This window comes from Onychostoma macrolepis, chromosome 14 (assembly GCF_012432095.1).
Source record: "Onychostoma macrolepis isolate SWU-2019 chromosome 14, ASM1243209v1, whole genome shotgun sequence".
Taxonomy (NCBI): domain Eukaryota; kingdom Metazoa; phylum Chordata; class Actinopteri; order Cypriniformes; family Cyprinidae; genus Onychostoma; species Onychostoma macrolepis.
Genome location: NC_081168.1, coordinates 20,326,063 through 20,351,412, shown reverse-complemented (window position 1 = coordinate 20,351,412; position 25,350 = coordinate 20,326,063). Strand labels below are relative to the sequence as shown.

General features: G+C 35.1%; 1 protein-coding gene across 5 annotated transcripts in view; it reads right to left on the bottom strand.

Moving 5' to 3' along the window:
• nrg2b (neuregulin 2b) overlaps window positions 1–25,350 on the bottom strand; it is a 74,158-nt gene that overhangs the window by 34,949 nt on the left and 13,859 nt on the right. For 4 of the 5 annotated variants that reach the window (XM_058797986.1, XM_058797984.1, XM_058797983.1 and 1 more), the window contains exons 2-3: window positions 7,734–7,896; window positions 3,680–3,798 (exon numbers count right to left, since the gene is read on the bottom strand). In XM_058797986.1, coding sequence (XP_058653969.1) covers window positions 3,680–3,798; window positions 7,734–7,896 — 282 coding nt within the window. Of the gene's footprint in view, window positions 1–3,679; window positions 3,799–7,733; window positions 7,897–15,835; window positions 16,004–25,350 lie in introns of those variants that run through there. The other variant, XM_058797985.1, reaches the window with a different exon arrangement.

Below are 25,350 nucleotides of genomic sequence, written 5' to 3'. Positions count from 1 at the left end.
TATCTACGGCTGAGAGCAGAACAATCACATGCTCTCTACCGTCTTCTTTCCTATTGGCTGTCGCTCTTGAAAGTCGCTCTTCATTTGCATAAAGTTGAAGGATTCTGAACTTTGTTGCGTTGCTGGACACGCCCCATCCGGTCACCAACGGTCGCTATCTCTCGCTGTAGCTCATGACGCAGGAAATCGCCAGCACTCCATTGAAATGAATGGGATTGTGGCGCTTTGTCGCTGCGTGTTGCTTATAGTGTGAACGGGGCTTCAGACGGCATTTCAGTACTGCTCCGCCCCTTGCCAAAACAGTAAGTTCGTCTGCCATATCAATTCAGACCCCAAGAATATTGAACCAGAGGATCGCGCAGAACCTTTGCATGCATGGATATTGCAAGACATATTAAAGTGGTAACGTTATTGTTGTTGTTTTTTTGTTTTTTTTGGCTAAATCACGTTTTAGATAGGATGTCAACAACAGCTTAAAAATAACTGCATTTATGTAGGCTACAGATAAGTGCAACGATAATATGTATTATGTTTATTGTTCTTTAATTCTAATATTATTACATGAAATGCAGTGAAACTGTTATACAGTTGAATTTATTTATACGATAGTCCCACAGACTTAAAGGGTAACTAAACCCTAAAACAACTTTTTTGAGTTAATGATCTGTAAGACTGTCTTTATTAGTGCTGTGCATTGATTCGAGTAAATGTTTTGACATTTGGTTATAAAGTGTTTTAATTCTACAATATGGTGTAAAAACGTCTGAGTGCTGCCCTCTTCAGGTTGAATGGTGGCTACTGCAGTTAAATTTTCCTATTGGACGTTGCATACCCCTGTGACGTATGATGGCACTTACTAACCACGCCCCTGCACGAGCTCACTTGGCATAGGCTCAGCCCCTGGTATAAAAACATCTTGTTCCGTCAAAACCACTGTAGCGAGTCAGGAGTTGGAATTGCGAGTATTGAAAACGATCAGGATAGCGTATATTAGCATCTAGTTAGCATAGCGATTTATATGGTTATTTAGATTATTTTGTGTAGCCTAGTTAGTTAATTAGCATACAGTTGTTAGTGTAGTATTGTTAGAAGCATAGTTAGCATAGTATTGCATCAGTTAGGATAGCATTAAGTTAGCATAGATTCTTAGCATTAGCTTTATCTGTATTTAGTACAGTGGTTAGGATGGTACCTAGGTGTAGTGTTGCTGGTTGCAACAGCACTGCTGGACTGCATAGCTTTCCAGCAGACTTCGCTAGCATCGTCGGCATCGGGAGTTAAGACCGCAGTTTGAGCCAGCGACTCGAATTGATAAGGCTCTGGCCCTGTGTCCACAGACAATTCACCCTCCTCCACTTCAAGTGAAGGTGGGGGAGAAAAGTCCTCTACATCGAATGACCGCTCTGTTGCAAAGCTACTGGCATCACTCCAGTCACTCTCCTTTGCGAGTCTGACAGCTGTCAATCAATCCGTCACTGCGGGTCTCAGGTGCACGCCCCCCGCTCAGCCCCGCCCTCGGTTCGTCCCCTCTGTCTCCGCTGGGCTCTGCCCACTTTTCCTGCATTTTTCAAATATTGCCAGTTGGTGGAGTTAGGTTCTCACCAGGGGTTTAGTTACACTTATTTGTGGCGGCATATATATGCAAATTAATTCTCTGGCAGCGGGAGGCACTGTTGGAGCGGTAGAGATCGAGGTTTCCCCGGTAACGCTGTACACAAAGTAGCGCTCCACTCACAAACGCTGCTTTATCAGAAATTACATGGAAGATGAAATGAAAATGACATCCAAAATTTTCAGAAGACAGTCGTTTCCTGCAGAAATACAGTGATATAAAAACACCCGCACTGGGTTTCAATTTTGAAATGTGCAGTGCTCAACCAAGCGTACTGCCCACCCCCCCAACCACTCGAATTTACATAGGCGGGATTTATTTTAATGATATTCCAATGGACTGCTTTGTGATATCACAAATACAGGAAAACAACTTTGTAGTCCAAACGAGCCATTCGTTGTAGTTCTTGAAAAGGGATTTTTTTTAAAACTAAATAACTCCCTTTGGAGTGGACTTTGAGATTTGTAACTTTGTAGATATTTTTATGCCCAAACATACACACTACACACTGACTAAAATTCTAAAAGTGAAAAAGCATAATAGAAATTCAGAAATTCAAACAATTAACTGTTTTGTGGCTCTTCAATGTCCCCTGACAGATCACTGTAGATGAACCAATCACCTCTTCCTCTTTACTAATTATAGCATGAAATAAACATGAATGAACAGAAGGTATCTTTTTTTCAGCCGCAGAAAGATGTAAATACACAATTATTCAGGTTCAAGTCCACCGACGTTAATCTACTTTCCTGTCTGATTTGTCTGTTGGACAAAAATGGCAGATTTGGCATTATGATTGGTCAGATCGCCTGCCAATCAAACTCCATGTGAAGGGTCCCTCAGAATACAAACATTAAAAATGTAATTGCTCAAAATTGAAAAAAAAAATTAAGATTTAAAAAAGTTTTAAAAAACGTAGTTTTCATAAGCTGTGCTTGTTTGTAGGGCTGCACAATATATATATACACACAAACACACACACACAAACACACACACACACAATCCCTAATTTATTCTATCGATTCCTTTACTCATTGTTTCATTCATTTATTCTTTTATCATATTCATTCTCTCAGTCATTCCTTCATTCTTTGTGTCCATGAGACTCTGCTGACACATCAGATAATGGAGGGGTTTGGTGGAGAGCTAGAGGACAAAGTTGAGAGAGAGAGAAAGACCCTATATCTCAAACCACTCAACCATACTGCCCTTAAGATGGGCTGGATGGAGCTCACATTAGTTACACACACGCACACACACACACACACACACACACACACACACACTAACGGCACATCAAACGCCTCCGGCTGATGTGATATACTCCAGAGACTGAAGCAGGTGGGGAGATCGGTGAGTAAAACAGCAGATGAGAGAGGCGTGTTCTCCACAATAACACCCAAACTCACAAAACAGACATGAATGCTGTCTCAAATCCTCACATCCAAATAGCTGTGTGCTGTTACATTATTACAGCCTAATGGCCAATAAAACATCCAAAACAATCCTATAGACTTACTGTCCATTGGAAGATGGATCCAAGCCATATTAAAGAGGGATGGACTCTTTTGACTTGGGCAACTAAGCTTGAAACCAACTAGCAGTTACCCAAAAAGAAATGCCATTCTTATTGCATTTACTGCCCTCAGTAGTGTGCTTTTAAATGAAAGATCAGATTTTTATAAGAGTAGATAAAACTAATCTTAAATAGCTTGTTTGCGCAGACAAACTTTTAACTGATTTTTTAAAGGAGTCATAAATGCAATCCAATACTTAGGCCAAATGATTAAAAAAAATAATAATAATTATCATTAGATTCCATTTTTTTAAAGGAAAAAGTTCAGAATAGAACACCACTCACATATTTCTTCAGAAACTGCAACAGTCTAGTTTATCTTACCAGAGCTAAAGACAGGTCCCGTGTGCTTTCAAAGTACAGACATCTTATTAAGCACATCTGCTGTAAATATAAAGTACACACAGAAAAATCTGCCCCATGATGAGCAGGTGCGTTGGTCTTCTGTGACTCTCAGCCATTTGCAAAGAGGGAAATAATGGAGCTCTTACTGCTTTGGACGCTGACGTAGCTGGTGGCGTTTTCTCTGCCCAGCGAGTTCTCTGCCACACAGGTGTAGTTCCCAGAATCCTCTAGTCTCACTCTGCTGATGTGAAGCTTTGAGTTTTTCCTGCACAAAGCAACCAAGACACAAAGACAGAGGGAAACTGTGAAAAACATCAGGGTATATGAGGGCAAAAATTTAAAAACAGAGATGCAAACAGGTAATGGGGAAAAAAGGTGAGAACCAGGGGCATGCTCCACATGGATTAAAAAAAAAAAAGATATTTGTTCTACATGCTTATTTGTCGTTACTTTAAGATATTTTGAAAAATATTTTGTATTACCTTATATGTCAAAAACTGAATTTTTTTCAATAAATAAGAAATAACATCTTGTTGCAACATTTTACAAAAATCAAGACTGAATATGTTATAAAAGATGATTAGATGGCAGTTCTGACCTAAAATGCAAAATGTTTGCCCTATCTCTCTTCACTGTCCCCACATCTCAGACCTCAAATACATGAAATATTACCCTTTTTAGACATAGTTTAATAAAGAGTAAAGAAAATACTATACAAAACATACTAGCAGTTGCCAAGCGGTTATCAGTCTTACTTTTCCAATACAAATAAGACCAGTCTACCTTTTCATAACTGAATATAAAAAGTTATGACCAGTCTACAACCGGCCCCAGTTCTTTATTTACCCTTGTAAGACCCCCCATCAAAACACTTTCTCACTGGATCTGAGCAAATCTCATAGGTGACCTTTTTTGATCTCAAAAAAGTGAGTTGTCACCTAAAGGTGAGGAGTTTGCATGTTTGCATCTATGTAAAGAGAGACAAAAAAGTCAGACAAGAAAGGGGAAGAAAAAAAACACATTGGTAGAGACTTTGTAGACAATAGAGAGTTTGTGTATGTGCAAATGTAGTTGCTATTTATCCCAGAAGGTCATGATCCTGGATCACCATGTTGTTGGGCCTAGAACAACACTTCTATCAACCAATCAGACTGTAGGATCATATGCTGTGTTCCAACTCGAAAGTCAGAATTTCCAACACTCTATTCAGAAAAGTGCAATGAAATGGCACTTGCACTTTGGAAACTGATGCGGAAATCCCAAAAATGTTGCCAAGATGAGCTCACATAAACATGCCAGCACAGAAAACCATTTAATAATAAGCAAAGTTGCGACATCACATGATATAAAACTTGTGTAACAAGCGGCGACAGGTCTATAAAATATGATAAATTGTTGTTGCTGCTGATAATCCTACACCTGCCAAATGCTAGCATTAACATTTTGTGTCAGAGCATTGGTCAATAAAATGTCCTTACATTCACATTTACATTCAAAAGTATTGGGTGTAATTTTTTTTCTTTTCTTTTTCTTTTATTCAGCAAGGATGCATTACATTGATAAATTTATAATGTTAAAAAATACTTTTATTTGAATTAAATTATGTTCTTGAACTATCTATTCATCAAAGAATCCAAAAAAAAATATCAAAAAATAAAAATGCTTTGGCATCACAGGAATAAATTATATTTGATAATATATATATATATATATATATATATATTTTTTTTTTTTTTTACTGTATTTTGCTTAAATGCAGCCTCAGTGAGCATAAGAGACTTTTTTCAAAAACATAAAAAATCTTACAAACCTCAAACTTCTGAACAGTAGTGTACTTATAATTTGTATTTATTAAATTAGCAAATGTTTTATCCAAATCGACTTACAAATAAGGAACATTGCAAGCAATCAAGTCTGTATGGCTGGAACCAGAGATACAGAGTAGGAATATCCCACATCTGACTTTGGGCTAGGATTAGGGTTAGCCCTGATTTTTGATAGGAAAAAATCGGTAGGATGTCGGTCCAGGAGTATGTCCTACTTGGCTTCATCACATCATGCGTGGGGTCTCTAGTGGTGTCAATGTGATACTCGCATTGTCTCTCTGGCCTTCTCCTCAGGTCAGCATGTGGACAGCTCATTAGAGGAGCAAAGCTCTTGAAGGATCTCGCTCTGGAGCCGAACGCATAGAAAATGGCATATCATCCTCTGTCCTTACTTTACCTCCATCATTATTAAACCATCCCTGTCCATGCTGTCAGCTCTTTCGCTCTCAGTTCATCGGCGTAAGTGTGTGTACGGATGTGAGCGCGTGTCTCCGTGACTGTGGATCTGCAGTTTCAGCACACACACATTTGCAAAATTACACAAGGGGCCAGTGAACAGGCAATCCTGTTAGAGTGATCTGCTTTCTGTGGAAACGTGCACCTCAGCACTTTTTCTCAGAGAACAGAAGAGGACTGTCGCGTTACGGAATGCCCTGAATTCTCCTGTATGTTTCCTTCCCTGCGGTCCCGGCATACTGAGTAGCTACATACGGACTGACGGTGACATACGGACTGAATATACAGCTACATGTGCACTATTGATTTGTGTTACAAACGGCTAAATGACATTGATGCAATGTTACTGCAACATGCACAGCTCAGCAGCTTTTTATTAGATCCTTTATCCCGTTTTACGAGATGCAGCTTTCCCATATATTAAGACATTTGCATGATTATGCAATTCTCACTGAAGACTAGCTTATCTAGACCCCAAGCGTATATAAACTTAGTCATATGTTTTTTTTTTATTCCATTCTCCACCTACAGACGCCACTGAGGGAGAAAGTATTGCGTGTTTGGGCCCACACACTCTCCCCTCAGATGCGCCGGCAACCCACGGTCCCATTGCCATAGAAAAGCAATGAAGGGGAAGTTACCCACAATTCACTGATGGAGCTTCCTTAAGATAGTTGACCAGAGCCTGGAGATTCAACATCACTTATTCTGACTGCAGAGGAATAGTTAGATATTCAAAAATTTTAATTTGAATATCATTTACTCAATATCTTTCAAACCTGTATGACTTTTTTTTTTTCAACATAAACATAAAATTACAGCCTCCACTTGCACAAAATGACACTAATGCAAGTAAACTTGTACAATTTGTACAGTAAGTTACACTAAAGTTTGGATTAAAAAAAGGACGTTACGTTGATGAAAAATGATAGTAAATACATTTATTATGTTACTCATTATGTTACAGCTTTTAATAAAGTGAACTTTTGACATTTTTATTTATCAAAGAATCCTGATAAAATGTTAAGCAGCACAACTGTTTTCAACATTGATAACAATAAGAAATATTTCTTAAGCAGCAAATCAGCATATTAGAATGATTTCTGAAGGATCATGTGACACTGATGATTGGAGTAATGATGCTGAAAATTCAACTTTGCATCACAGGAATAAATTACATTTTAAAATATATTCAAATAGAAAACACTTCTTTTTGATTTTAATATTATTTTAGAAAATTAGTTTTGACTATTTTTTGATCAAATATATAAAGCTTTGGGGAGATTTCTTTCAAAAACATAAGAAAATCTTAAACAAACTTGCGAATACTTTTCGAATTTATGTGAATTTATGTATTCAATGATTTTGTACTTTCCCATTAATATGAATGAATATGACATGATGAAATATTGACTAAATTAAACTGCAAATGAGATTTGAGCACCATAACAGAAGGTTTAAAATATAGCTTACATTTCTGTCTGTTTCTCATACAAATCTATCATATGGCTTCTGAAGATTTAAGAATTAAGCGCACAAGACATTTGGACCATTTTTTGGCAAGATTAAGATGGTTTTGTGGTACTGCTTTCATTATATGAGAAAGAGCAGCGTGAACTTTCTTCATAATTTCATAAATATAAAAAATCATACGGGTTTGGAACAACATGAGAGCGAGTAAATGATGAAACAGTTTTCATTTTGTGTGAACTACTCCTTTAACAAGACGTCTGCATCTCTCTCCCCTCTGAAAATCTCTGAGTCTATTTACAAACTGGGACAATCTTCTGCTTGAGTTGATGGGAGATGTATTTTTAATACCTCTGATGCCAAGAATAGTTCTGCCAGCGTATGAGTAGTGTGTTTGCTTGTGCATCTGTGTGTGTGTGTGTGTGTATGTGTGTTTGATGAGTCTTACTTGTTGGATTTGATTTTGACGTCTTTCCTCTTGCGGAGCTGGCTGCCATCTTTGTACCAGTTGAAGGAGGGGCTCGGGTTGCCCACAGCTTCACACTTGAGTGTCAACTTTTTACCTTCCAGGAGCCACTGAGAATCCATGGGCTTCACCTTCGGAGATGATGCTACAGATGGAGAAAACAGACAGAGAGTGAGCAGAAAAGAAAAGCAGGTTTGCCCAAAGGACAGAGAAAGCACACTTTTTTTCCCCCCCTTTAATACCTCAGTTGTTTCTCATAGACAGCAATGAGCAATGCTTTCGCTTTGATTTGCACTGATTTAAATAAAAACAACAGAACATATAATGTTGCAAAACATATTCGCTTGTTATTCTGGGGTGTTTATTCCTTTCACGTTCATTTTACATTTTGCACACTCGTGCCATTTGCTGCTATTTTTATTTATCCTAAGGAATTTTAGGAGAAACATTTGAGACAAAAAAAAAAAAGAAAAATAACTGAAGCAAACTATGAGCGATACAGATTTCTTGGGGTGGAGGTGAGATTGACTGAGGTGACAAGTGGAGAAGAAAGAGAGGTTACTGGAGAAAAAAAGAAGAGGGACAGATGGAGGGAGGGATGGATTTTGTCAGAGGAGGAACGGAGAGAAAGAAGAAGGCATGACGGCTGTAAATGCAAGGAAGCATGTTGAGAGACAGACGCAGACGGGAGGATGAAGAGAAGCAAATAGAAGAGTGGGAAAGCGGAAAGAAGTGAGAAACGAAAGAGCGTGTGAGAGATTAATGGGGCTCATCTCTCTGCAGTTTACCACGCTAAAGTAATCCATCTAGCAATGAGAACCAAGCCCAATATTGTGAACTATGAGCAGTAATAAAAATACAGTACATTTAGTGCAGCAAATAATGATCACAGTTTACACACACACACACACACACACACACACACACACAAGAATAATGCTGCTGCTACAGAGCGTTTGTTTTATTTTACACCTCAAGGTTCATGTGAAAACCCTGACAAACAAAAAGGACACCAAATTCAAAGGGAAACTTATTGAAATTATATTTGAAATAACAAACATAAAGCCTATTTTTTTTTACCTTTAAGATTTTTTTTTTTTTACATTTTCCAAATATATTTTCCAAAAATAAGTTTCCATTACTGTAATGCATTTGAATGTTTTACTTTTTTGAAATTCTTATTTTTCTCAAAAGTAATTTTCATAACACTCGTTACTAACAGAACATTTTAATGCTTTTTATTTAAACCATTTTAAATTAAAATGCATTTTATTTAAACCAGTTTTAATGTTTTTTTAATTATAGCTTAAATTAAAGACAGTTAACATATATATATATATATATATATATATATATATATATATATATATATATATACTATAAACATATTATGTATAAATACATACACTTTGAATTATATATATTTATTTATGATTTACAATTTACATATAAATGATAACATAATGATAAATGATATAATTCAAGGATATATTATATACATTATAACATACAATAAATACCTTACCTTATACCTTAAGGTTATATAATTTAAAACATTAAATAAAATATAAATGTAATTTTCATAAAAATATATGTAATTTTTATATTAATCTTAATTTTCCTAAAATTTGCTTTCATTTCTTTATGCTCAATATGTTTGATCATTTCCTTCCTTTGATTTTGAAGTGAAATTTAAAAAAAGTAAGTGGAATCCTCATGAAACAAAGGACTTCAGGTACAGATTTGGACTGAACACAACATGGTATAGCCGATTGTTCACTGTTTAACTGAGTGTAGCTCCATCTGTGGTTTTCTCCTTCTCTCTCTCTCTCTTCAGAGCAATACTTCATTCTGTCACATCCAGTGAAATCACACCTTCTCATCTCCAGATGCTTCTGACACGCTCTCTCTCTCTCTCACAATCACTTTTTCATAGGCACATACACTCCAAATGTTTAATACACACTAACACCTCTTGACTAAAACACACATACAGTCCTCATACAATTAATGCACATGTACAGAAGCACTCACACACATTTCACATCTTATCACATGCTTGCACGTTGTAACTCTGCTCACGTGGACTCAGGAGCACAAAAGGAAACCTTTACATGTCCAAGAGAGACTTGCAGCTGATTGCTCTGTTAACAGAAACCCCAGAACTCCCGCTCACAAACAGCACAGTGAAAAAACTCATTCTGAGTCCATCCAATCAGCTTCACTCATCAATGCCAGCCAATCTGCTGCCTCGGCAACTCAAGCTACACTTTACCATGAATCTACCACCACTTCAGATCACTTCATTTGACCAGAGAGTGAAACCACTGTCAGAAATTTGATAACAGAGAAAGACATACACACATTCTAAAGGATGTGGGTCACTTTTTCAATATTAAAACACCTTAACATGCAGGGGCAACTTAAAAAGACTGATTTTCCAGGAAAAACCGGGACTCTGTTGCAGTGTTTTTATTAACGTTAACGAAAATTAATTAATTAATTAATGTTAAAATAATTTTCTGTAATTAAAGTAAAAAAAATAAAATATTAATATTAAATGAAAACTTAAACTAAACAAACTAACATTAGAATCGGTGCCTTGCAAACTAACTGAAATAAATGTATATAAGTTGACGTACTAAAATTACTAAAAAATAAAATAAAAAATAAATTAAGACCACATAGAAATACTGAAAAAAATAAAAATGACAAAAAATATAACAAAATGACTAAAACTTTAACTGAATTAACTGAAATTAATTAAAATTAACTGAAAATATAAAAATACAGGCTTTCAATTCAAACAAATAATAAATACAGTAATATATAAAAAATACAAAAATAACAATGAGGTGATACCAAAACATTTTGTTTCAGTATCCCAATATGCCACAATAAGTACTTTACATTGCATGAAATGCTTTAAATTTAAATAATACAGTCTTGGCCAAAAATATCGGCACCCTTGGTAAATATGATCAAAGAAGGCTGTGAAAATTAATCTACATTGTTAATCCTTTTGATCTTTTATTTTAAAAATTCACAAAAATCTAACCTTTCATTGGATAATAAGAATTTAAAATGGGGGGAAATATCATTATGAAATAAATGTTTTTCTCTAATACAGATTGGCCACAATTAACGGCACCCTTTTATTCAATACTTTTTGAAACCTTCATTTGCCAGTTTATCAGCTCTAAATTTTCTCCTATAATGCCTGATGAGGTTACAGAACACAAGAGATCAGAGACCATTCCTTCATCCAGAATCACCCCAGACCCTTTAGATTCCCAGCTCCATGTTGGTGCTGCTTCTCTTCAGTTCATCCACTCATTTTCTACAGGGTTCAGGTCAGAGGACTGGAATGGCCAGCAGAAGCTTGGTTTTGTGCTCAGTGACCCATTTTTGTGTTGTTTTCTAGGTTTGTGTTTGGATTATTGTATGGTTGGAAGATCCAAACATGGCCCATTATAAGATTTCTAACAGAGTCGGTCACTTTTTGATTTTTTTATCTGTTGGTATTTGATAGAATCCATGATGCCATGTGTCTAAACAATTGTTTGAATTCTTTATTATTGCCCTGATGGTGGAAATGGGAATTTTCACTGCTCTAGCTCTTTTCTTAAAGCCACTTCACTAATTTGTGAAGCTCAATTATCTTTTGCTGCACATCAGAAATATATTCTTTGGTTCTTCTCATTGTGATGGATGATTAAGGGGATTAAACAGGAAGCCATGGCTGGATAATTTCATGTTCATAATCACCCTGGAGTGCTCAAAATTGTGAATATGAATGGGAATATACTTCAGAGATATTTTACTCATAAGAATTTATAGGGGTGCCAATAATTGTGGCCAATGTGTATTAGAGAAAAACATTTATTTCATAATGAAATTTCCCCCCATTTTAAATTCTTATCCAATGAAAGGTTAGATTTTTGTGAATTTTTTTAATAAAAGATCAAAAGGATTAACAATGCAGATCAATTTTCACAGCCTTCTTTGATCATATTTACCAAGGGTGCCGATATTTTTGGCGATGACTGTATATAATACATGTTGCTTTAATTTGATGCACATTATTTAAAATAAATGATGTCCTTGTAAACTTTCATCAAAATTAAAAGTTGCTCTGCCTCTGAAACAATGTTTGTTTTTGGATGACATCATCCAATAAGTCCACTTTTCAACCCCCTACCATACAAAGACACTTTTCACGATCAATTCCAGACGGAAAAAAATCACGTCCCTAAATTCTTCCTCACTGAATACCCTGTTTCCATTCCGTCACATTACGTAGAAGAAACAAATGCTAAAAAGGTTAACTTTGAAGAAAATCTGCAGAAAAGATCTGGCTATTCTCTCGTTTTTATTTGGGCTTTTGCCACATTTTATTGAAAGGACCCCAACCAGACTCAAACTTGTCAGAGCATGTGCACTATATTAAACCCATCTACTACAGTTACATTTTATATCAGGAGTTTATATTGGATCAGGCATCCCAATTCGTCGGTCACCGACGTGACGTCTCCATTCCCTCCTTCAGGGAATGAGGGTTACATACGTAACCGAGAGGTTTCTTTTGTATAAATCACTAAACTATCAGCAACAAAAAAAGTGGAAGTATTGGGGACAGCTGTCCAGAGGACAAAAGAATAGCAGGCATTTCATGTTAATCATTGAGTTGATTTCTGCTTGATCAGTAAATCCAAGTATAAACACACAGGCACAAACGCACACACAGATAATAGTGACAGCGCACATGAAAGATGTCTTTTTTTCTCTCTGCCCAATGCTCCTTCCACTCGCTTTGATAGTCCTGGAAGTCTTTTATTAGAAATAGTATTTCCGTCCCTGTTTCCTCTCTCTCTTCCTTCTTCCACAGAAACAAGGTCTATGAGATGAAACTGACTGTCGCTCTGTAATACAAGTTTAAACCGGTTTCTGCAAATATTAAGGGAAAAGAGCTGTCTGTCCCTTTTAAAACTAGTTTAACTTCTTATCAAGCATGTGAACAAATAATCAAGATCTAAAAACACATATCAAGCACAGTTTACATTTATAAAACTGCAACATGTGCACTACTGTTGAAAATTATAAGGTTGGTAAGCTTTTCTAATGAAAGAAGTCTCTTATGCTCACCAAAGCTGCATTTAGTTGATCAAAAATACAGTAAAAACAGTAATATTCTGAAATAATATAACAATTTAGAAGAACAGTTTTCTACGTTAATATATTTTAAAATGTATTTTATTCCTGTGATGCAAAGCTGAATTTTCAGCATCATTACTGTAATCTTCAGTGTCACATGATCCTTTAGAAATAATTCAAATATGTATCTGTCTATGTCTATTTTATTTTATTAATATAAAGCTAAAAAGATATTTATATTGAATAATAATGTAAAAGTTTTACTGTCACTTTTGATCAGTTTAATTAAACCTTGCTGAATAAAAGTATTAATATCTTTGAAAAAATATTGAACTAAAACTTTTGAACAGTTGTATATTTAAATTGCATAGTATATTATAATTTATTTTTTATTTTTTATTTGATATCTATCATGTTTCAGTGAATGAGAGATTCCAATAACCTACTAAAGAAAAGATTGCTATCAATCAATCAATCAATACATCAATATCTTCAATGACCAGTCTGGAATATTTAACATCCTTGTTGTCATACATCTCAACTTTTACTTTAGTTGAAAATCAAACATTGGTAATGGTGGTAGAAAAATGGCTGGTACAAGGTTAATGTAAGAGTCTCTGACATCACCCAAGACAGAAGTGTGTGTGTGTGTGTGTGTGTATGTAAAGCTGCACAAGGTTGCAGTTGTGCATGAATGCTTTTGCTCAAATCAGCATTTTCTGATGGAGTTTTATCACTGACCACCCCTCTCTCTTTCTCCTTCAAGGTTCAAACGTACATCTGTCCAGTGGAGCACACACACACACACACACACACACCATCACGCACACACATTATAAAGAAGAAAACTGTGAAAATAAGCTGAACGAAGCCCATACGCTAATATGACATGGCACAGAAAAACATTAACACTCATTAACACCTGCATGCAAGAGCATTTATCATGAGCTTCACACACATGAACAGACAACCAACCGACTCTTTCTAAGCTATCGCTGGTAACCGTCACATAACCGTATCTCTGTTCCAGACGGCCTTCAGCTGGAATGAAACCAGAAAAGACACTTCAGATTTTTATTAAAAACAAACCCATGGAGGCGAAGCAGCGACTGTTAAACTTGTCCAGCGGTGGAGAGGAAATCTGAATCTGAAAACAAACCTGATGTTGCAATATGAAACAAAATGTGATATAAAACACAGCACTATCCACTGGGACACTTGATAGAAAGCCAACAGTTGCAGATAAATAAATCCTTTGTCACAGGGACAAAAATAAATCAACTTTTAAAGAAATAAAGCAAAATACAGTTTCTGGTATGAGAATATTTATGGATGAAATTTCCCACAATTGCCAGATGTCGCAAAAAAAAAAAAAAAAAAAAAAAGAAAAACATAAGAATAAAACACGATTGGATTAGCCAAATCTGATGTTGCAATATGAAATGTAATGCGATAAGACAAACAGCTCTGTCCATAATCTGGAGAAAGAAGCATTTTGATGTCTACATCAACTTGTCCATATGATGCAAAAAGTCAGAAAACAACACACATCTGTTAAAAAATAATATATAAGTACTCTTATATAGCTCTATTTTTTCTTCGAGATGACACTCTTTATGACATCGCTCTCTAGAAACTCAATTCTGATTGGTCAAACGCAGTCAGAGGTCAAATACTTCTGAATATTGACTGCTGTCCAAGACAACTCTGTATAATCAACGGCTCATCCTGTTCTGTCTCTTTATGGCCTCTACAAGTAAACAAATACAATAATTTTTGTTCATGTTTTCCGTCTTTATTTTGCCATAATAACCACCTGTACATTATCCCTTAAGTATATCAACAATTATTTAATTTGCACTTTTTTGCATTTTTTTAAGTTAAAGAAATTAATACTTTTATTCAGGAATTGAATTGATCAAAATGACTAATACTACAATAATGTAACAAAATAAATAATAAATGCTATTAAAAAAAAAAAAAAAAAAATGTTTCTTCATTAAAACGTTCAAAAGAAAAAAAAAAAATTCAGCATTAGAATGATTTCTGAAGGATCATGTGACGCTGAAGACTAGTAAACTGAAGGAGTAATGATGCTGAAAATTCAGCTTTGCATCACAGGAATAAATTCCATTTTAACATGGAATAGAACAGAAAATGGTTATTTTAAATTGTAATTATACTGTATTTCACAATATTTCAGTTTTTAATGTATTTTTAATCAAATAAATGCAGCCTTGGTGAGCATAAAACCTTTAAAAATCTTACCAACCCCAAACTTTCAAACATTACTTCATATAAAACAGAACATAATTAATCCAAGTTGCTAACAAAAATCTCTAAAGATAACTTTTCCCTAGGAACAAATCTTATAGTGTGAAACGGCAGAACGTGACAGCGAATGCAGAGCTTGTGATCGAAAGTTTCCATAATTCTCTGGAAACAAGGTCAAATTTAACATGCTTTAGACGGCTTGCAGTTTTCACTTCAGCTTCACGCCAGAGATCAGATATCACACATCTTTACTCTTTCCTTCACACACACAAACACACTCCACTCATTCTACACAGCTTGATGACAGTACTTGCACAGAGCAGAAAAATAAATCTGTATTTCTGTTGTGTTTTCCAGTAAACATATCTAAACACTCTTAAAACAAGATAAATTGACTGGAGAAGCAAATCTGCGCAATAACACTTTCAAAGAATAAATCTTGAATTAAGTGTATTCGTCTTACCCCACTGCCATCTTTGTCTTATTTCAAGCATAAATCTAACTAAATTTATGCTTAATATATATATATATATATATATATATATATATAAAAACAAGTATTACATTGCTTCTCAAGTTTAGATACGTTGACTGTAAATCAAAACAGAACTACTGATTAATAAAATGATTTTTTTGCAGTGCACATGACATCTCACCCCTCTTTTTTCCTTCCCGTGGTCCATCTTTCCTTCTCCTGTCACTCTTTCTCTTTTGCTGCTCTCTCTCTCTCATCCTCCTGCAGTTGCGGTAGCTGATCTCTCTCATGCTGAGACCGGATTATGAAGAGTAAGCTATGAAGACAGGACGCGAGCGTGTGTGTGTGTGTGTGTGTGTGTTTCCACATTATAACTGTGTAGGACAGTCCCACCCCTCATCACACTCAGCAGGGATACACCTACTGATGGGTGGGGAGTGTTGGGAGATTGTTGGAAAGAAGAGAAACAAGTTACGAGCTCACAAGAGAGGACCGAGTACTGAGAGACAAACAGAGAAAGAGCAAGAAACAAAAGAGCCAAGCTGCAGAGAGAAAGTATGATAAGTAGACAAGGGAACATGGATGATAAGAGATAATTAGAGGGTCCATTAGATGTATTTATGCCTCAAGGGAAAGAAGCATGTGAAACGCCCTGTAGATGGATTTGGATCAGAGTCGAAACAAAATAACACACAAAATTGGGCTGGTAAAGCTCACCGGTCCAGTGATCGAAGCTGGTAAGCAGGTTGTGGGTTTGAGCCACTTTAGCAATAACCATGCTAGTAAATAATCTTAACTAGCTAAGAATTGTTGTGTGTACTAGTTATATTGGTTGAACATTGCTAAAAGAAGTATGAACAAACAACCTTGCACCAGCTTTAGGTGGTTAATAAATATTTCAGGTTAAGTTTGCAAAAACGAAAGGAAAAACTTGGGGCAAAATGGGACAAATGGACAGCACCATTAAGAAACCTTTAAAATGAAACCATTTTAAAGTTATTTCTTAAAAACTTCTAAATGATGTAAAACCAAAAAGAGACATAATGTGCACTACTGTTCAAAAGTTTTTGGTAAGAGTTTTTAAAGGGATCATATGATGCAATTTCAAGTTTTCCTTTTTCTTTGGAGTGTTACAAGCTGTTCATGCATAGATAAGATCCTTGAAGTTGCAAAGATTAAAGTCTCAAAACCAAAGAGATATTCTTTATAAAAGTTAAGACTCGACCACGCCCCCCTAAAACGGCTCATTCGAACACGCCCCACATGTCTACGTCACGGTGTGGGGAGATTTGCAAAACACCGCCCAAACGTATACGCAAAGAAAGAGGGCGGGACTTTTATTCTCGCTGTAGTGTTGTTGCTGCCGCCGGCACCATGTCCTGGAGACGCTGTGTTTTGTTGGGAAAGCAAAACTACTTTGTTTGGGCTTCCAAAAGAGGACACAACTAGAAATCAGTGGTTAAGTTGTATTTACAACACTGTTCCAGAACAGTTCAACCCAAATATTAGAGTGTGTGCAGCACATTTTATGGAGGACTATTTCCTGAACCTGGGAGTAGCTGCCTGCTGTGCTCAAAGGCTGTTTCTATAAAGTGGGGCAATTCCAACTTTGCAAGGACAGTCTGCTGTGACGCGTAAAACGACAGTATAAGTCATTATAATCAGTAATTATGTCCCCACTGGATGCAACAAATGCCTTGTTTGTAATGGGTTTTATTGTTTTTGTTTCTCTGAAAATACGGTAAGGGGCTTAACACTTCCGTCACACGCTTGAGGTATTCGACCAATCACAACGCACTGGATAGCTGGCCAATCAGAGCATGCCTCGCTTCTCAGAACGATGAGCTTTGTAAAATTTGGCGCGTTTCAGAAAGGCGGGGGATGGAGGAGCAACAATAATGTACAGTATGTGGAAAATAATGTGTTTTTAACCTTAAACATATAAACACATTGCATTACTCAAATACACAAAATAATGTTCTTTTTAGCAACGCCATATGACCTATTTATAAGAAATATATACTTTTATTCAGCAAGGACACATTTAATTGATCAAAAGTAACTGTAAAGACATTTATTATGTTACAAAAAAAAATCTATTTAAAAAACATTGCTCTTTTGAACTTTCTAATTATCATAGGATATTGTGGTTTACTTGTTAATAAGAAATGTCAGCTTTGAATCACAGCAATAAATTACATTTGAAAATATATTTAAAAACAGAAAAGTAATTTTATTTCACAATATTACTGTTCTTACTTTGTTTTTGATCAAATAAATACAGGCTTGGTGAGCATAAGATACTTTTTTCACAAACATTTAAAAATTGTACTGACCCCAAACCTTTGAATAATAACAACTTTCTAATGCAATTTTTAATGGTTGAAACTCCTTAGTTATGCATAAGCTAATCCACATAAAATCATTTATAGGAGTGTATGGGACACTCAGTTGGTTCAGGTGTAGTGCAGCCAAGATGGTGGTGTGTGTTTCCTGTAAGAGAAACAGGAGAGGGAAACCCAATATAACTTGTTTAATCAAAGGAGATTTGTATATGTTACTTCACACATGTGGTCTATAAAAAACAGAAGAGATACAAAGAAAACAGTGGTAAATATATCAATAAATGACACAAATATTCAGTTATTAATATTAAGTAATATATTAATTAACATACATGATTTGCCGATTATATTAGTAAATAAAGTAAACGATGACAAGCAGATTGCACGATCGTTGCCTATGCTCAATATCACGAGCAGGAAACAATCAAAGTCATCAAATCTGACATTACAAACAATATTGAACAAACCAGGTGATATGTAACTAGGAAGTGAACATAATCATTTGTATTCTAATAGGAATACACTTATTATCAAGCTCAAAGTCCGATACGAAAGCATTTGGTTTCACTTTCAAATTTCACTTTCGTTTGTGACGCAGTTTAAAATGCGTTCAATTTATGGGCAAATATCGACATTCAGAACAATAATATAGATTAAAAATACAAAATATAGATGAAAACTCACCCGTAATCATTTACACACTGGTAAAAAAACATATACAAAGTTGACTAAACAATCCAGCCAGCCTGATTTATAACCTGCTGCTGTCAAGTCAAAATGTCCGCTCCTAACTGAGCTACGTATCCTACGTGCCACAAGGGGGTGTGGTTAGGGCTTTCTGACAACATTAGTCTGACTTCAAACTGACAATCCACACAACTTTAAATACTAAATAATAAACATTTCCTGCTGAATAATTCATGCAAGTTTTCACATTTCTACATTTAAACCCTATGCTTTAACCCAGTGGTTCTAAGACTTTTTTGGCCGCGCCCCCCTTAAAACCTATAAACCACTGCTTTAACCCATAGACTTCCATTACTGTAGAATCACTATTCTATGTTATCAATAGAATTTAATTTGTATTTGACTTAAAACATCCCTTTAATTGGGTTTCATTTAGACCAGCTACAATAAATAACCAAATTCGACTAGTTAAAGGGGTCATGAACTGCCTTTTTTTGTACTGTTCTCTGAGGTCCGTTTATAATATTATCAAAAATGTTTACATAAAAAAAACATAATTTATAATCAGTGTTGGGCAGTAACTAGTTACTAGTAATTTAGTTACTGTAATAATATTACTTTTTGCAGTAACTAGCAGTGTAACTAATTATTAATAAGATTTCAGTAATAATATTACAGTTACTTTCCATAAAAGCTTAGTTACTTTTAATGCCTCAACCCCGCTGATTTAAAATCTAACAATCAAATAATTCCTAGATTTATTTTCATAATTTTCACGACTCGCACATGCATGTGATGTCCCCAGTGCAGCAGGTAAGCTTGGGATATGGAAAAGCTTACATTCAGCAGATAGATATATTGCATTATGTTGATTTTGTCAGGAAAAAAGATCTGTTGTGTAAGTTGTGGCTTCACTTTACTCTGGAATTGCATCCCTCTGATCAGCATGTGGTACATTATATTAATATATTTTAAAATATTTTTGGAAAATTAAACAGTTTGTTACAAACTCATGTGATTTGATAAAATACATAACGAAATTTAATCGCATATGAGTAATGGAGAAATTACTTCAAGGTACACATGACAATTAATGAGATGAATACAACACTTCTACTTGAATGTCACTATCAATCACTATTGAGTGTTTGTAATAACGGTAACACTTTACAATAAGGTTCATTAGTTAACTACATTAGTTAACATTAACTAATAATAAACTGCACTTATACAGCGTTTATTAATCTTTGTTAATGTTAATTTCAACATTTACTAATACATTATTAAAATCTTGTTAACATTAGTTAATGCACTGTGAACTAACATGAACTAACAATGAACATCTGTATTTTTATTAACTAACGTTAGCGAAGATTAGTAAATACAGTAACAAATGTATTGCTCATGGTTAGTTCATGTTAGTTAATACATAATAAAAACAGTTACTCACACTTGTGAGGTTCAACATTACTGTCGGATCCAATATAGTTGGCACAGCATTGTCTTTTAGTTTCAATCTTTCTGAAAATCCTGCATCAAATTGTGCCTTGTTTGTGAATGAATCCGCAGTAAAATGAAGTGAACAAAGGACCAAGTTCTTACTGACGTGCGGTCTGGAACTTCATTAAAAAAAAAGTTCATCAACTCTTTCCTAACACTGGGATAGGAAGGAAGGCAATGCAAAGACTATTTTTTCCACAACTTGGCACTGCACAGCGTCTTGTCTTTGGTGCATTTTTATCTTTTGGTTTTTGCGTAGACCTGCATTTGCCTCTCTCTCGTTATTTACGCTACATACGTGAATCGGTGGGCCGGTCTAAACAGGTAGCGTTGATCTTCTTTTGCGTTTAGCCGCACTATTACATCATAGAGTGGCACATTCGACAAGCTCCCGTTTTGGCAGAAGCTATTTTTAGATCAAGTTTTGAGTTCTGAAACTTACAGGATGTTTTTATTGTACCATGACATCTTACATGTCAAAAGATCAAGGGAATTTTGATTCTCAGTTCATGACCCCTTTAAAAACCACATAAAACCAGCTACCAGATACCAAACCAGCTACCAATGCAACTGGATTTACAAGCAGGGACCAACACAAAACCATTAAAAGAGCTCTGTAAATCCTCACATGGTTTACAGTATGGGTGTTGGGGTATCTGGCAGTACATCTGATCCTAACAGGCACATGGGCAGGCCAGGCACAGCGGCAGGACAGGCGGGTGAGCAGTGCTGCTTTAACCTAGAGAGTGTGCGGAGGTCACCCTCATACATCTGTTAAAAAAGCAGCCTATCCTCGGTAACCCTTAAACGACCTAGAGACACATCTGTGATCTCATCTCCACTGCAGCCCTCATTACGTTCTGCAATTTAGCTATCAATTTCCATTAGTGTCTCATTGCCTATCTCTCTCGCTCTCTTCCACAAAAGATGAAAACTACTGGTGGGAATAGTAAACTAGCTGTCCAAAAAGGTCAACTAGTGAGTTTATCTACATATTTTCATATTTTCTTCAACTTTAACACTTTGCGATGTTTAAAATGGGATGTTATTTCAAGATTCAACTTTTCAGTGAGGGGTTTAGTGTCCTGTCCTGACAGTGTGCATTTCATTAAAATAACAGCAACTTTTGGACTGATCTCTAAATTTATGCCTAATACTGTTCCAATGTTTTGCACACAAATCCAAGAAATGTGCATAAAATTAAACATGTAGTTCTATACACACATACACAAAAAACAAACAAACAAAAAACTTGTTTTTAAGCTTGTTTATACTTAAAACAAAAAAGTTAAACAAGTCCAGTTAAACAAAGAACATTCAGATTAAAGTTGCTTAAGTATATTGATCTTGTTTCACAGATTTTTAGATATTTTAACTGAAAAACAAATCTAAAAACACACAAAAAAATAAGCCTAGTCAAAAGTGAAAAGAATAAAGTAAATAAATAAAAACAACAATAAAATTGGATGTCTTTGGCCAATGCATCACTCCTCACACAATAAGTATTGCTATTTTAAGACAATGTGTCGAGTTAAAATAGTTAAAAATAATTTTTAAAAATTTGTCTCTAGACACGTGACAGGTAACAGTGGTGTAACTAACAAGCTTACAAAATTTGCATAACTCAAGCTACAAGGTCAAGAAGATCAAGATCTCTGAGGTGAGACGGAACACAATTTTTAAGGAATTATAAAAATTATTGTGTTAATTATGTTAGATAATAGTTTATTGAAACTGTAATACAAAGAACATCCCTGTAATGCCATACAAAGCAAAAGAGACAAGGTGCTACCTGGTAAGTTGGTACACATCTAAATGTAATTCAATATCGATGATCACATTAAGGATTTGTGATTATTCAGACTGTTTTTCATCTTAGAGATTTGAGAAACACAGTGATGTAGCAGCCAAGTGTGATCTGTTTACATATTTGATACAGTGAGTTGTTTAGATTTCCACTCTTTCTATCACCAAAATAGTTTCTGTCTCCTGAGATCTTCTTTCTCTCTTCTTCCTTCAATCTAGGAAGAAAAGACCTGGGCCATACTGACACTAATACTTTGGATGAAGTGAAACTCACCCAAGTGTGCATGCAAGTGGGCGCACACACACACACACACACACATACACAATTGATGTACACACTAGTTTTCCTCACAGGAAACAGAAAGAGCGGGTGAACAGTGAGCTTGATAAGAGTAACATGAAAGCTTGTCTGAGACACGCCTGAAAGAACAGCAGTAAAGAGCTAATATCTGAGGGAAGAGTGTGTGTGTGCGTGTGTGTGTGTGTGTGTGTGTTTGTGAGAGAAGTTTAGGGTCAAGTCTACAACACAGCCTTTCTGTCAACTGCATTTATGAAAGAATGGCAGCCGCTACAGAGAGAAAATAAACAGAAAACAAGAGAACGAGAAAGCAGAATTAGATTTGTATATTTTCTAAAGAAAACAGGTGCTTGTTAGATGGTCTCTTACTGGTCAAAACCCAATCTCCAATTCATTATGACTTCTATTGCCAAATATTATTATAATTTAAAATGATTGTTTTCTTTTGAATAAATTTTATTTATTCCTGTGATGCAAATCTGAATTTTCAGCATCATTACTCCAGTCTTCAGTGTCACATGATCCTTCAGATATCATTCTAATATGCCAAATTGATGCTCAAGAAATATTTTTTTATTATTATCAATGTTGAAAACTGTTGTCACTTAATATTTTGTTTTTTTAGGATTCTTTGACAAATACAATGTTCAAAAGGAAATTGTAAAAATTCTGAAAGAAAATGATTTGTTTGGAACATCATGAGGGTGAATAAATTATACATTTTCATTTTTCGGTGAACTATCTCTTTAAATGTGCCTTTAAATACCTTAATAGGGTAATAATTAATCATTTTAATAATAATTTATGTTAATAAATACCACAGATTTATATTGTTTAAAGCTAATTGTTTTTTATAATTATATAATTAATTATTTATATAATACTAATACTGTAATTTATATAAAGCTAATGTAAATACCATTGACTTGGCCAAACCTTAGCCAAACCAATAAAAGAAAAGTAAAGAAAGAAAATAAAGAAAAAAGGTGACACTTCACAGTAAGGTGTCATTCGTTAACATTAGTTAATGTATTAATTAACATGAACGAACAATGAACACTACATTTATTACACTCTTTATTAATCTTTGTTAATGTTGGCTAATAAAAATACAGTCGTTCGTCGTAATGTTAACAAACAAAACTTGTGATTTGAATGCAGTTGCAAATGCTGAAATGAACATTAACTAAGATTAATAAATGCTGTAGATGTAGTTATCTAATGTTACCGACAAAAATAATAACTTTTCAAACTGAGGATGTTTTTAGATTTAGAAGATTTAGTTCATTTGTGGGGACAAAAATTGTCCCGTGGCTATACGGTATGACTGACATATGATCTTAGCGGTTCACTTCCAGTCGCTCACAAGCACATAAGGTTGACATATGGGCATACGTGACTTGGTTGCAGTGTGTGCCAGCTCTCTGTGACACTTGTGTGTGTGAGAGAGAGACAGACTGTCACATAGAGAACAGACCAGAATGAATGTGCACAATGATACTGACAGCCAAAAGAGGGCATGTCTCTCTCTCCCTCACTCTTTCTGTCTGTTTGTGTCAGAGCGAATCTGTTGCTATCTGTTCCTCCAAACACAAAAAGCACTAGAAGTTAAATCCTGCAGGAAAGGGTTAAAGCATAGTGGAGGTTGAATTTCTTCATCTGAGCATGCACAATTAAAGCCGTTTGCATGTCTAAACTACTGATCACTGTTTGGCATGAGTTTATGATACAGACGATGAGATGTCTATGAATCTCAGACAGACTGATTCAGACTAGCACAGAGTTCACTTAAAACCAAAGGTATACAATGCACGCCCTTAGACAGATTGGATATGACAGCAGAGGAAGCCCACAGCGAAATAGAAACAGACAGCATTAAGACATGTGAAACCACAGACTGCTTTTATGTGTCAGAGGGAGAGAGAGGCTGGCCTAATAAGTTGGCTTAATAACATTCCACCAAACAGAGAGAACATACTGGAAAAAGAAAATCATTGCCCATGCTCTCAAATACTATCACATATAAGCAGAAGAAATAAGAAATAGTTTTTGTCACACTACAAGACTATTTAGTACATGCTACATGGCGAAATATCTCAAAAGTAATTAAACTATTGGAAAACCATAAAAAATGACCAGTTACATCACCTAAAAACCATATATAAATACCATCCCTTATAAATGCATATAAATAACACGCTAAAATTAGAAATACAGAAATTAAAATGTAATATAATTGACCTGAATTATACTGCATATAAGTTATTATTCTGTTATTGATATTATTTTATCATCACATATATAATATTAAACAACATATATAAACACACACTAATATTATTATTTTCATTACACACACACACACACACACATTGGGTTTCCGTGTTTTATGGGGGTATTACATACACTGTAAAAAGTGAAAGTTGACTTAACTTAAAAATATTGAGGAAACCCGTTGCCTTAAAATTATTAAGTACATAATAATAAAAAATAAAAAAAAGTTAAGTGAACTTGACAATTCAAATAACTTATTTTTAAGTTAAGTCAGCTTATCACTTTTTACAGTGTAGGCTTACTGTACAAACTGTATTTTCTATCCTCTATACACACACACACAAAATAAATATGCAAATATATATACAAACACCTAATTAAAGTATTAAATAATAAGAATAATTACAAAAATGTTATATTTATTCATTATTTCTTTAATTATTTGTATTTTATTATCATCAATATGCATATATATAAAAAATATATAGTTTGTGAAACGTCATCTGATCAAATATTGAGTCATGACAGAGATGTTTGAAAATTACGGCCATTATCACTTAGTACTTACTTTAGTCATCACTCTCGAGTGGAATGCCAAGCTGAGTGCATTGCATTGTGGGATACACTATTCCACACAGTGTGTTCCGGTCGTACTGTATACTGCACGTTTTGGCAGATTTATTATGTCACACTGCGCACAGTGTACATGTTGCAAATTGCAAAACAGAATAAGTAGTATGGCAGTGTGCCATTCAGAACATGCCCATTGACTGTAGAGTCTTGAAA